This window comes from Sapajus apella, unplaced genomic scaffold (assembly GCF_009761245.1).
Source record: "Sapajus apella isolate SASKATOON/1434 unplaced genomic scaffold, GSC_monkey_1.0 scaffold24, whole genome shotgun sequence".
NCBI lineage: Eukaryota > Metazoa > Chordata > Mammalia > Primates > Cebidae > Sapajus > Sapajus apella.
In genome coordinates, this window is record NW_022436964.1 from 21,390,639 (window position 1) to 21,403,431 (window position 12,793).

Sequence of the window (12,793 nt, forward strand, 5' to 3'; positions counted from 1 at the left end):
CAAATATTGAGAATTATATGTTGACTCACATTATATCAGTACCTTCAGAGTAAAGACAGGGTATCTTGCAGAGATTTTAGTTTAGATTCACTAAATTCTATTTTAAGTCCTCAGTAGAAATTGTGAAGAGAAACTAATAAAATTCAAGGAATTAGAAGCGTAACTAGACTTCTAAGACCCATTGGTATGCTACATCCAGACCCATCTCACATGCAAGGATACACAAAGACTCAAAACAAAGGGATGGAGAAAAATTTACCAACCAAATGGAGAGCAAAAATAATAAATAGAAAGCAGGAGTTGCAATTTTCGCTGATAAAATAGACTTTTAAGCAACAAAGATCAAAAGAAGCAAAGAAGGATATTACATAATGATAAAAGGATCAATGTAACAAGAAGAGCTAAAGATCCTAAATATATACACACCCAATACAGGAATACCCAGATATGTAAGACTTATAAAGAGACTTAGACTCCCACACAATAATAGTAGGAGACTTCAACATCAATATCAGACAGATCAATGAGACAGAAAGTTAACATCGATATCCAGGACTTGAACTCAGATTGGGAACAAGTAGACTTAATTAACATTTATAGAACTCTCCATTTTAAATATACAAAATATACACTCTTATCAGTACCACATCACACCTCTTTACAGGTTTAAATGAAATATTGGTTGGCTGCTTGTTAGTTATTTTCTTCCCTCATTTTTTTTTTCCATGTCTCTATTACTAAACACAATTACAGGCATACCCATTTTTAGACTGCATTCTAGCCCGGGCAATAAAGCAACACCCCAGTTCTCTCTCCCTCTCCCTCTCCCTCATTCTTCCTCTCCTTCATTTTTTCTTTCTTTCTTTTTTTATTCTTTCTCTTTCTTGAAAAAAAAAAAAAAAAAAAGAAGTGTAACTACTATTATAGTACAAGGGCTTCTACTAGGAATAGTAGTTGATTAGTTATTTTTAAGTTGGTGGGACAGATAGGTTGGCCTTTTGGAGTAAGCCTAACAGTCATGGGCATCAGTTTGTGTGTCATGCAGATGGAAAGCAGAAGGTTCCATAATTCACTAAATGTAGCTTAAGAGAGTTTCAACCATAATGACAAGAAGTGAACAGATAACTCTTAGATGTCTGCATGGATCACACCACCTCCAGAAATATCACCTTCAAAAAGGTTGTGAAAACTAAGGAAAACAACAGGGTCACCAAAGAAAACACTAAGATTCTTATTACTACTATAAGGTATGGTCAAGTGCTTGCAAATATATTCAGACACTGTTCACAGCATATCACTTACAACCACAATTACAAAAAAAATAAAAATAAAAAAAGAGTAAGATAAATGTATTAAGCTTTTATTATGTTAGTATAATTTCTAAGATGGTTAGTATATCTTAGTCACAAGTGATGATCTTTCTTCCTTTAAGTTTTTAAAATCAATATATGGAAGACATGCAATACTAAGTTCTTCTCTTGTACATCCTGTAAGACAACACTTTTCTGAATATCCTCTGCGTTTTCTTTGGGGATGATTCCCCCAAAATAAATTGCTTAAGGTTTTAATTTTGTTTCTACTTTTCTTCTGAAATTTTGCATTCTCACGAATATACGGATTGACATTATGTGATGAAGAAAATTCTCTTGTCTTATCAAGGGGTGAGTATGGCTTTTTGTACTGATACTCAGGTAATGACTGCAATTCCCAACTGTTTACTGCTTCTTCCAAAGAGGCAGAAGTAGACACTGTTGAGAGAGAAGAAAAGAAATGCTCCTTTATTAAAATCTTCCTTTAGATGAAAATTGAGTACTGGAACAGTAAAATCAGCTAATTATTAAAAAATCAAGTAATCACATTTTAAATAAAGAATAGAAAGTACGGTTATTCAAAAGCAACATATATTTTAACTAAAGTAGGTGTAGTGTTTTCCTATAAAAAGGCTGTAAACCTTTGCTTATTTTTGTATTAACAATTTAAGTTAAGATATCATCACGTCATAAAATTATTCATTTTAAAGTATATAATTCAATGGTTTTTAGTATATTCACAGGGTTGTGAAACTATGACCAGGATGTGAAACTATAAATCTAATTCCAGAACATTTATATACAAAAAGAAACCCTATGCCCATTACCAGTCATTTCCATTTCCAACTCCTACTATCCCCTGGCAGTCACCAATCTACCTTATGTTTCTATGGATTTGCCTATTTCATATTGAAAGCACACAATATACGACCTTTTGTGTCTCGTTTCTTGCACTTAGTATAATGTTTTCAAGGTTTACCTATAGTAGCATGTATCTTTTCATGGCTTAATAATTTTCCATTGTATGGACATTCCACATTTTGTTAATCCGTTTGTCAACTGATGGACATTTGAGTGCTTTCCACTTTTTGGTCATTATGAATAGCGCTGATGGCCTGGCGCAGTAGCTTGTGCCTGTAATCCCATCACTTTGGGAAGCCAAGGTGGGCAAATCATTTGAGGTCAGGAGTTCGATACCAGCCTCACCAACATGGCAAAACCCTGTCTCTACTAAAAACACACAAAAAATTAGCCAGGCGAGGGGAAATCCAAGATGGCCGATTAGACACAACTCCAGCGCACAACACCCAGTGAGAGAGATGCAGAAATCCAGAGATCTCCTAGCTCCAACCGAGGTACCAGGTGCATTTCAACGGCTCTGGTCTCATGGTGAACAAAGCCCACTCAGGGCAGACCGAGGAGGGGAAGGGTGCTGCTTCAGCCAGAAAGTGCATCTGACCAGCGAGTCAGAGGCTTCCCTCTGGCAAAGCGGTCCAGATACAGTGCTTCCCCCAAAGCCTCAGCATTACACAGAACAGGAGATCTTTGCCAGTCAATTACAAGCACAGAGTTGAATAAGAGCCTGCAGACTGAGCTATCGCCCCCTCCCTCTGCCCGGAGAGAGAGAAGGCTGTAAGCGGGAGCAGCTGGGTGGACCCGTACCCCATGAGTGGAGAGAGAGGAAGCTGAAACGGGGAGACAGCCGAGTGCGGCTGGGCGGGTCCCTACCCTCCTCCACAAACCCCAGAGGGCTGAAGCTCTGACTCTAGTGGGTTGCGCAGCCAGTGCCACAGTCTGAGATAAACCCTGAATGATCCAGCCCGGTGGAGGAAGAGCACAACCCCACCACTAGAGGGGTAGGACTGGGCTACATGTTTTAACAAAAAACACAGGGAGCCTACGTAGCAACGGGATGGCATTCTTGACAACCCAGCAGTACCTACAGGTCAGCGGCCTAATTTCCCAGTATAAACAAAAAAAGACACTGGAAGCTTCCCTAGTAACCTGAAGGAGTCCCTAGAAACCCAGTAGCGCCTCCACAGGCAGACAAGCAACCTCATCAAGCAGCTCCCTGACACCACAGCCAAGCAAATCCACAAAGATGGGAAAAAATCAGCACAAAAAAAAGATGAAACCATCAAAGAGCAGAACACCTCTTCTCCTTCAAGGGATCACAACTCCTCAACACGGGATCACAACTTGACAGAGGAGTGCAACAAATTGACAGAAACAGGCTTCAGAAGGTGGATAATAAACTTTTCTGAGCTAAAGGAACACGTTCTAACTCAATGCAAAGAAACCAAAAACCTTGAAAAGAGGTTAGATGAAATGCTAACTAGAATAACCAGCTTAGAGAAGAACATAAACGACTTGATGGAGTTGAAAAACACAGCACGAGAACTACATGAATTAAGCAAACACAAGTTTTAAAAGCCGAATCGATCAAGCAGAAGAAAGGATATCAGAGACTGAAGATCAACTCAATGAAATAAAAAGAGAAGACCAGATAAGAGAAAAAAGAGGGAAAAGAAATGAATAAAGCCTCCAAGAAATACGGGATTATGTGGAAAGATCTAATCTACCATTGATTAGTATACCCAAATATGATGGGGAGAATGAAACCCATCTGGAAAATACACTCCAGGATATTATCCAGGAGAACTTCCCAAGCCTAGCAAGGCAGTCCAAATTTCAAATTCAAGAAATACAGAGAACTCCACAAAGATATTCCTCAAGAAGAGCAACCCCAAGGCACATAATCATCAGATTCACCAGGGTTGAAATGACGGAAAAAATGCTAAGGGCAGCCAGAAAGAAAGGTCAGGTCACCCACAGAGGGAAGCCAATAAGACTCACAGAACACCTCTTGGAAGAAACCTTACAAGCCAGAAGAGAGTGGGGGCCAATATTCAACATCCTTAAAGAAAAGAACTTTCAAACCAAAATCTCATATCCAGCCAAACTAAGCTTTGTAAGTGAAGGAGAAATAAAATCCTTTATGGACAAGCAATTATTGAGAGATTTTGTCACCACCAGACCTGCCCTACAAGAGCTCCAGAAAGAAACACTAAGCACGGAAAGGAACAAGTACCAGTCACTGCAAAAGCAAACCAGTTGGCAAAGACCAAAAATGCAATGAAGAAAGTGAGTCAACTAATGGGGAAGAAAACCAGCCAGTAACAAAATGGCAGGATCAAATTCACACACAGCAATATTAACACTGAATGTAAATGGCCTTAAATGCCCCAATCAAAAGACACATACTGGCAAACTGGATAAAAAGTCAGAATCCATTGGTGTGCTGTATTCAGGAAACCCATTTCACATACAAAGACACACATAGACTCAAAATAAAGGGATAGAAGAAGATTTACCAAGCAAATGGAGAACAAAAGAAAAGCAGGGGTTGCAATCCTAGTCTCTTGATAAAATGGACTTCAAACCAACAAAGATCAAAAGAGACAAAAAAAAAAAAAAAAAAAAGGACACTATATAAAGGTAAAAGGATCAATCCAACAGGAAGAGTTAACTATCCTAAACATATAAGCCCCCAACACAGGAGCACCCAGATACATAAATCCTTTTAGCAAGTTCTTAATGACCTAAAATGAGATTTAGACTCCCACCCAATAATAGTGGTAGACTTCAACACTCCACTGTCAATATCAGACAGATCAACGAGACAGAAAATTAACAAGGATATCCAGGACTTGAATGCAGAGCTGGACCAAGAGGACCTGATAGACATATACAGAACGCTCCATCCCAAATCGGCAGAATATATATTTTTCTCAGCACCACATGGCACTTACCCTAAAATTGACCACATCATTGGAAACAAATCACTCCTCAGCAACTGCAAAAGAACGGAAATCATAACAAACAGTCTCTCAGACCACAGCGCAATCAGACTAGAACTCACGATCAAGAAACACACTCAAACCCACACAACCACTTGGAAACTGAACAACTTGCTTCTGAGTGTCGACTGAATAAACAATGAAATGAAGGCAGAAATAAAGATGTTCTTTGAAACCAATCAGAAAGAAGACACAACTTACCAGAATCTCTGGGACACTTTTAAAGCAGTGTCAAGAGGGAAATTTATAGCAATAAATGCCCACCAGAGAAGAGAGGAAAGATCTAAAATCGACACCCTATCATTAAAATTGAAAGAGCTAGAGGAGCAAGATCAAAAAAAAAAAAAAAAAACTCAAAAGCTAGCAGAAGATAAGAAATAACTAAGATCAGAGCAGAACTGAAGGAGATAGAGACAAAAAAATCCTTCAAAAAAATCAATAAATCCAGCCGCTGGTTTTTTGAAAAGATCAACAAAACAGACAGACCACTAGCCAGATTAATAAAAAAGAAAAGCGAGAAGAATCAAATAGATGCAATAAAAAATGATAAAGGGGATATCACCACTGATCCCACAGAAATACAAACTACCCTCAGAGATTACTACAAACAGCTCTACTCACATACCAGTAAACCAGAAAGAAATGGATAAATTCCTAGACACTTTTACTCTACCAAGACTAAACCAGGAGGAAGTTGAAACCCTGAATAGACCAATAACAAGGGCTAAAATAGAAGCGGCAATCAATAGCCAACCAACCAAAAAAAGACCAGGCCCAGACGGGTTCACAGCCGAATTCTAGCAGATGTACAAAGAGGAGCTGGTTCCATTCCTTCTGAAACTGTATCAAACAATACAAAAGGATACAATACAATACAAACTGTATCAAACAATACTAACTCATTTTATGAAAGCAACATCATCTTGATACCAAAACCACACAGAGACTCCACTAAAAAAGAAAACTTCATGCCAATAACCATGATGAACATTGATGCAAAAATCTTCAATAAAATACTGGCAAACAGATTGCAACAGCACATCAAGAAGCTTATCCATCACGACCAAGGAGGCTTCATCCCAGGAATGCAAGGCTGGTTCAACACACGCAAATCCATAAATGTAATCCATCACATAAATGGAACCAAAGACAAAAACCACAGGGTTATCTCGATAGATGCAGAGAAGGCCTCCAATAAAATTCAACAGCTCTTCATGCTAAAATGGTAAAAGCTATATATGACAAATCTACAGGCAATATCATACTGAACGGGCAAAAGCTGGAAGAATTCCCTTTGAAATCAGGCACTAGACAAGGATGCCCCCTCTCACCACTCCTATTCAACATAGTATTGGAAATTCTAGCCAGAGCAATCAGGCAAGAAAAAGAAATCAAGGGTATTCAATTAGGAAAGGAGGAAGTCAAACTGTCTCTACTTGCAGATGACATGACTGTATATCCAGAAGACACCATCATTTCAGCCCAAAATCTTCTGAAACTGATAAGCACCTTCAGCAAAGTCTCAGAATACAAAATCAATGTGCAGAAATCACAAGCATGCCTATATACCAATAACAGAGAGCAAAATCAAGAGCAAACTCCCATTCACAATTGCTACAAAGAGAATAAAATACCTAGGAATACAACTAACAAAGGATGTAAAGGACCTCTTCAAGGAGAATTACAAACCACTGCTCAACAAAATAAGAGAGAACACAAACAAATGGAGAAACATTCCATGTTTATGGGTAGGAAGAATCAATATCGTGAAAATGGCCATACTGCCCAAAGTAATCTATAGATTCGACACTATCCCCATCAAGCTACCAATGACCTTCTTCACAGAACTGGAAAAAACCACTTTAAACTTCATATGGAATCACAAAAGACTCCGCATAGCCAAGATAATCCTAAGCAAAAAGAACAAAGCCAGAGGCATCACACTGCCAGACTTCAAATTATACTACAAGGCTACAGTAATCAAAACAGCATGGTACTGGTACCAAAACAGAGATATAGACCAATGGAACAGAACAGAGACCCCAGAAGAAACACCACACATCTACAACCATCTGATCTTTGACAAACCCAGCAAAAACAAGCAATGGGGAAAAGGACACCATGTTTAATAAATGGTGTAGGGAAAACTGGCTAGCCATGTGCAGAAAGCAGAAACTGGACCCCTACCTGTCACCTTACACTAAAATTAACTCCACATGGATCAAAGATTTAAACATAAAATCTAACACCATAAAAACACTAGAAGAAAATGTAGGCAAAACCATTCAGGACATAGGCATAGGCAAGGACTTCATGACTAAAACACCAAAAGCAATGGCAATAAAAGCCAAGATAGACAAATGGGATCTAATTTAACTCCAGAGCTTCTGTACAGCAAAAGAAACCATCATTAGAGCAAATCGGCAACCAACAGAATGGGAAAAAATTTTTGCAATCTACCCATCTGACAAAGGGCTAATATCCAAAATCTACAAGGAACTAAAACACAAACAAGAAAAAAACAACCCCATCCAAAAGTGGGTGAAGGATATGAACAGACACCTTTCAAAAGAAGACATATATGAGGCTAACAAACATGAAAAATTCTTATCACTGGTCATTAGAGAAATGCAAATCAAAACTACACCAAGATTATCATCTCACACCAGTTAGAATGGCGATCATTAAAAAATCTGGAGACAACAGATGCTGGAGAGGATGTGGAGAAATAGGAACACTTTTACACTGTTGGTGGGAGTGTAAATTAGTTCAACCATTGTGGAAGACAGTGTGGTGATTTCTCAAGGATCTAGAAATAGAAATTCCATTTGACCCAGCAATCCCATTACTGGGTATGTACCCAAAGAACTATAAATTGTTCTACTATAAAAACACATGCACACAGATGTTCATTGCAGCCCTGTGTACAATAGCAAAGACCTGAAACCAACCCAAATGCCTATCAATGATAGACTGGACAAAGAAATGGGGTACATATACTGGAATATTATGCAGCCATAAAAAATGATGAGTTTGTGTCCTTTGTAGGGACTTGGATGAATCTGGAAACCATCATTCTCGGCAAACTGACACAAGAACAGAAAGCCAAACACCATATGTCCTCACTCATAGGTGGGTGTTGAACAACGAGAACATGAGGACTCAGGGAGAGGAACATCACACACTGGCGCAGTTGGGGGGGTAGGGGAGAGACAGCGGGAGTGGAGAGGGAGGGGACGGTGGGGAGGGATAACATGGGGAGAAATGCCAGATACAGTATGCACCTAAAGTAAAATAAATAAATTTAAAAAAAATTAGCCAGGCATGGTGGTAATTGCCTGTAATCCCAGCTACTTGGGAGGCCTAAGCACGAGAATCACTTAAACGTGGGAGGCAGAAGTTGCAGTGAGCCAAGATAGTGCCACTACACTCCAGCCTAAGTAACAGAGCAAGACTCCATCTCAAAAAAAAAAAAAAAAAGAATAGTGCTGCCAGGAGCATTCAGGTGCAAGTTTTTGTGTGAGCATATGTTTTTAAAGCTAGGAGTGAAACACTGGATGATGTGGTAATTTGGTTTAACATTTTGAGGAACTGCCAAACTTTTTCACAGCAGCTACACAATTTTTTTAATTCCAGCATTGATGTAGTAGAGTTTCAATTTTTCTACATCCTCATCAAAACTTGGTATTTTTATTTTTTTATTACAGTTATCCCAATGGATGCACAGTGGTATCTTATTGTGGTTTTGATTTGCATTTACCTCATGGCTAAAGATGTTAAGCATCTTTTCATATGTTTATTACATATCCTCTTGGAGAAATGTCTGTTCAAATCCTTTGCTCATTTTCAAATTTGATCATTTGTCTTCTTATGCACATCTTATAACTGAGCAGTAAAAACCATTTTGTTCTTTATTAAAATATAAAGAAACAGAGAAATAGTAATATGCTCTAGGTACAATAAACTCATTGTCACTGTTATACTGCTCTTAATTCACTTAGCGATACTGAATACTAGAAACCAAAATAATTCCAGAATGTAATTATTTGAAGACTTACTGGACTTCCATTATGGCCCTTGCTCATCTACAGCCCCAAGAGGACATATTTGCCAATAGCCTCCACTGTAGAGCCAGTTCTTACACAGCCATGTTCTGAACCATGTGACTCTACCCTGTAGCCATGGTTGAACAAACTGGAGGTTGGCACCTGACCCCAAAGAAACCCATCTGTCACAATGGCCAGAAATCCACATCATGTGAAAAACATGAATCAACCCAATTAGATTTCCTCAGTTTGAAACTAGAACTAAGAAGTAATGAGAAAAAAATGAGTAAGAACCAAAGCTAAAAGGATTCTACGAGGTCTGTCATGACAAGTTAAAGAACAAAGGAACATAAATACTGAGAAAAGAAAAGATTCACAGAGAGAAAGACAGAAGATTTTTTTGTTTTGGAGCTAGTATGATTCCTCAGGCTTTCCAACATCTTTCTAAGTCAACTTCTATATCTTGTTTGTTTTATAACTACTATCCCCTTTTACCTTGAGGTTATTTAGGTGAATCTATGTACTTTGCAGTTAGAGGCCCTAATATTAGAGCACTCTTTAATAACATTTAATTACAAAGTTGCTTGTTTAAAAGAATAAGGTAGATCTCTATTCAGACTAATGAGGAACAAAAGAATGGAAACGAACAAATTACAGTCGGAAAAAAAAGAAAAATAAGTAGATAGAGCCAAGTTTTAAAATAAATTTTATGAATGCTTATATATTTAAAAATCAAGATGAAATGGATGAATTCCTGGAAAAATACAAGATGTCTTAATTTGTATACAGTGACATAGAAAACCTAAATGTACCAACAATATTCAAAGAAATGAAAAGGGTAGTCATAGTTATTGCCTTCAAAAAATAAAAACAGATATAGGTGACTTTAGAGAGGGGTTCCACTTATTTTTAAAGAACAGTAAATTCTAATCACATACAAATTGTTCCAGAAAAAGAGCAAAAGCTGCCCAGCTCATTTTATGAAGCTGGCATAACCTTTATTCCAAAACTAGCATGTTCTCACTCATAGGCGGGTGTTGAACAATGAGAACACATGGACACAGTGAGGGGAGCATCACACACTGGGGTCTGTGGGGGGGGACGTAGGGGAGAGACAGCGGGGGGTAGGGTGTTGGGGAGGGATAACATGGGGAGAAATGACAGCTATAGGTGATGGAGAGGAAGGCAGCAAACCCACATTGCCATGTATGTACCTATGCAACAATCTTCCAAGTTCTTCACATGTACCCCAAAACCTAAAATGCAATAAAATATATATTTTTTAAAAAAAGAAAAAAAAAGCAATGAGTTTTTTTAAAACCTTAAAAACTAATTTCATTTGCAAATGTTGATTTCGAACTCCTAAATATCAGTTAACTGAATCCATAAACATATTTTACAAATATATTAAAAAAGGGTTTGGGGGAGCAGCCAAGATGGCTGAAAAGAAACACCTTTGCTTGGACCGGTGCCGTGGCTCATGCCTGTAATCCTAGCACTTTGGGAGGCCGAGGTGGGCGGATCACCTGAGGTCAGGAGGTCAAGACCAGCCTGACCAACATGGAGAAACCCCGTCTCCACTAAAAATACAAAAATTAGCCAGGTGTGGTGGTGCATGCCTGTAATCCCAGCTGCTTGGAAGGCTGGGGCAGGAGAATCACTTGAACCCAGGAGGCAGAGATTGCAGTGAGCCTAGATTGTGCCACTGCATTCCAGCTTGGGTAACAAGAGCAAAATTTTGTCTCAAAATGAAAACAAAAATAAACAAACAACAACAACAAAAACCCTTTTACCTGCAGCTCCCATCAAAAAGAATGAAAATGGCAAATGGATTCTGCATCTTTAATTGAGTCACCAACATTCTCTCACTGGGACTGACTAGGAGGTTGGTGTGACTCACAGAGAGCAAGGTTTGAAAAGCAGGGTGGCATGAAGGCCCATCTGGGAGCCACATGGGGCAAAGGCAGGTCCCTCCCCAGCCAAGAGAGACTGTGAGGGATTGTGTTACCCCTACCTGAAAAGCATGCTTTTCCCAAGAACCCCTGCAACCTGGGGATCAGATCCCCTTATGATCCCATACCACCAAGGCCTTGGGTTCCAAGCACAGAGCCGTGCAATCGCAAGGTGGCTGCTTGGGTGGGCGGCGCTTAAGCAGGCACTGAGACCCCCGGTTCCTATGGGGAGAGGCAGCTGCCATCACTGTGTCTCCAGTCCACCATTTTTGCCTACTGTGATGCCAGCGCAGTTTGGACTTGGAGCAACTCCCCACAGCGCAGCACAATGGCTGGGACAGTTCATGGCCAGACTGTTTCTTTAGGTGGGGCTCCAATCCATTCCCCCTCACAGTGTGGGGCTTCTCTGTGGGAATTTTGGCATCCCCAGTGGAGGGTTTATGGATATAACTCTAATATCCCTGAGAAGATACTCTTAAGAGGAGGGGTGGCTGTGCTACAGTGGATCAGCCATCTTAGTCTTTACTGCCTGCTGGCTCTGGAGAGGGGGATTTCCCCTAGCAGAGCACACCAGCTCCACCAAAGGGCATCCAGACTGCTTATTTAAGTGGGTTTCCTGATCATACTCCTCCAAACTGGATGAGACCTCCCAACAGGAGTGTTCCGCTGGCATCAGGTCAGTGCCCTCCTTGCACGGAGCTCCCAGAGGAAGGAGCAGCCTGCCATCTTTGATGATCTGCAGCCTCCACTGGTGATACCTCCAGGGGCGAGAGAAACCCAGGTGAATATGGTCTGGAATGGACTCCCAGCAAACTGCAGCAACCCTATGGAAGAAAGGCCCTACTGCTAAAACAAAAATAAGCAAGAGCAACATCATCAACAAAAAACACCCCACAAAAACCTCTTCCAAAGGTCATCAGCCTCAAAAATCAAAGGCAGATAAACCCATAAAGATGAGAAATAATCAATGCAAAAATGCTGAAAACTCAAAAAGCAAGAATGCCTCTTTTCCTCCAAATGACCATAACATGTCTCCAGCAAGGGCACAGAACTGGGCTGAGTCAGAGATAGATGAATTGACAGAAGTAGGCTTCAAAAGACAAATAATAACAAACTTCCCTGAGCTAAAGGAGTATGTTTTAACACATTGCAAAGAAGCTAAGAACTATGAGAAAACATTACAAGAGCTGCTAACAAGAATAACTAGTTTAGACAGGAAGCTAAACAAACTGATGGAGCTGAAAAACAGCATGTGAACTTCACAATGCAAACCAAGTATCAATAGCTAAACAGTTCAAGTGGAAGAAAAAATATCAGAGCTTGCAGACTATCTTGCTGAAATAAGGCACGCAGGCAGACAATATTAGAGAACAAAAGAAGGAAAAGGAATAAACAAAACCTCTGAGAACTACGAGATTATGTTAAAAGACTGAACCTATGACTGATAGGGGTACCAGAAAGAGACAGGAAGAACAAAAACAAGTTTAAAATTACACTTCAAGATATCATCCAGGAGTATCTCCCCAATTTAGCAAGACAGGCCAACAATTTTGAACACAATACAAAATTTGTATTCAAGAAATCCAGAGAATCCCAGTTAAGATACTCCATGAGATCAACCCAAT

The 12,793-nt window shown here is 39.6% G+C and overlaps 1 protein-coding gene across 1 annotated transcript in view; it reads right to left on the reverse strand.

Annotated features, from left to right (window-relative positions):
* Window positions 1-1,344: 1,344 nt before the first annotated feature.
* INSL6 (insulin like 6) overlaps window positions 1,345-12,793 on the reverse strand; it is a 30,416-nt gene continuing 18,967 nt past the window's right edge. The window contains exon 2 of the mRNA XM_032291058.1: window positions 1,345-1,748. Within this exon, the coding sequence (XP_032146949.1) occupies window positions 1,390-1,748 (359 nt within the window). The 3' untranslated portion in view covers window positions 1,345-1,389. The remainder of the gene's footprint in view (window positions 1,749-12,793) is intronic.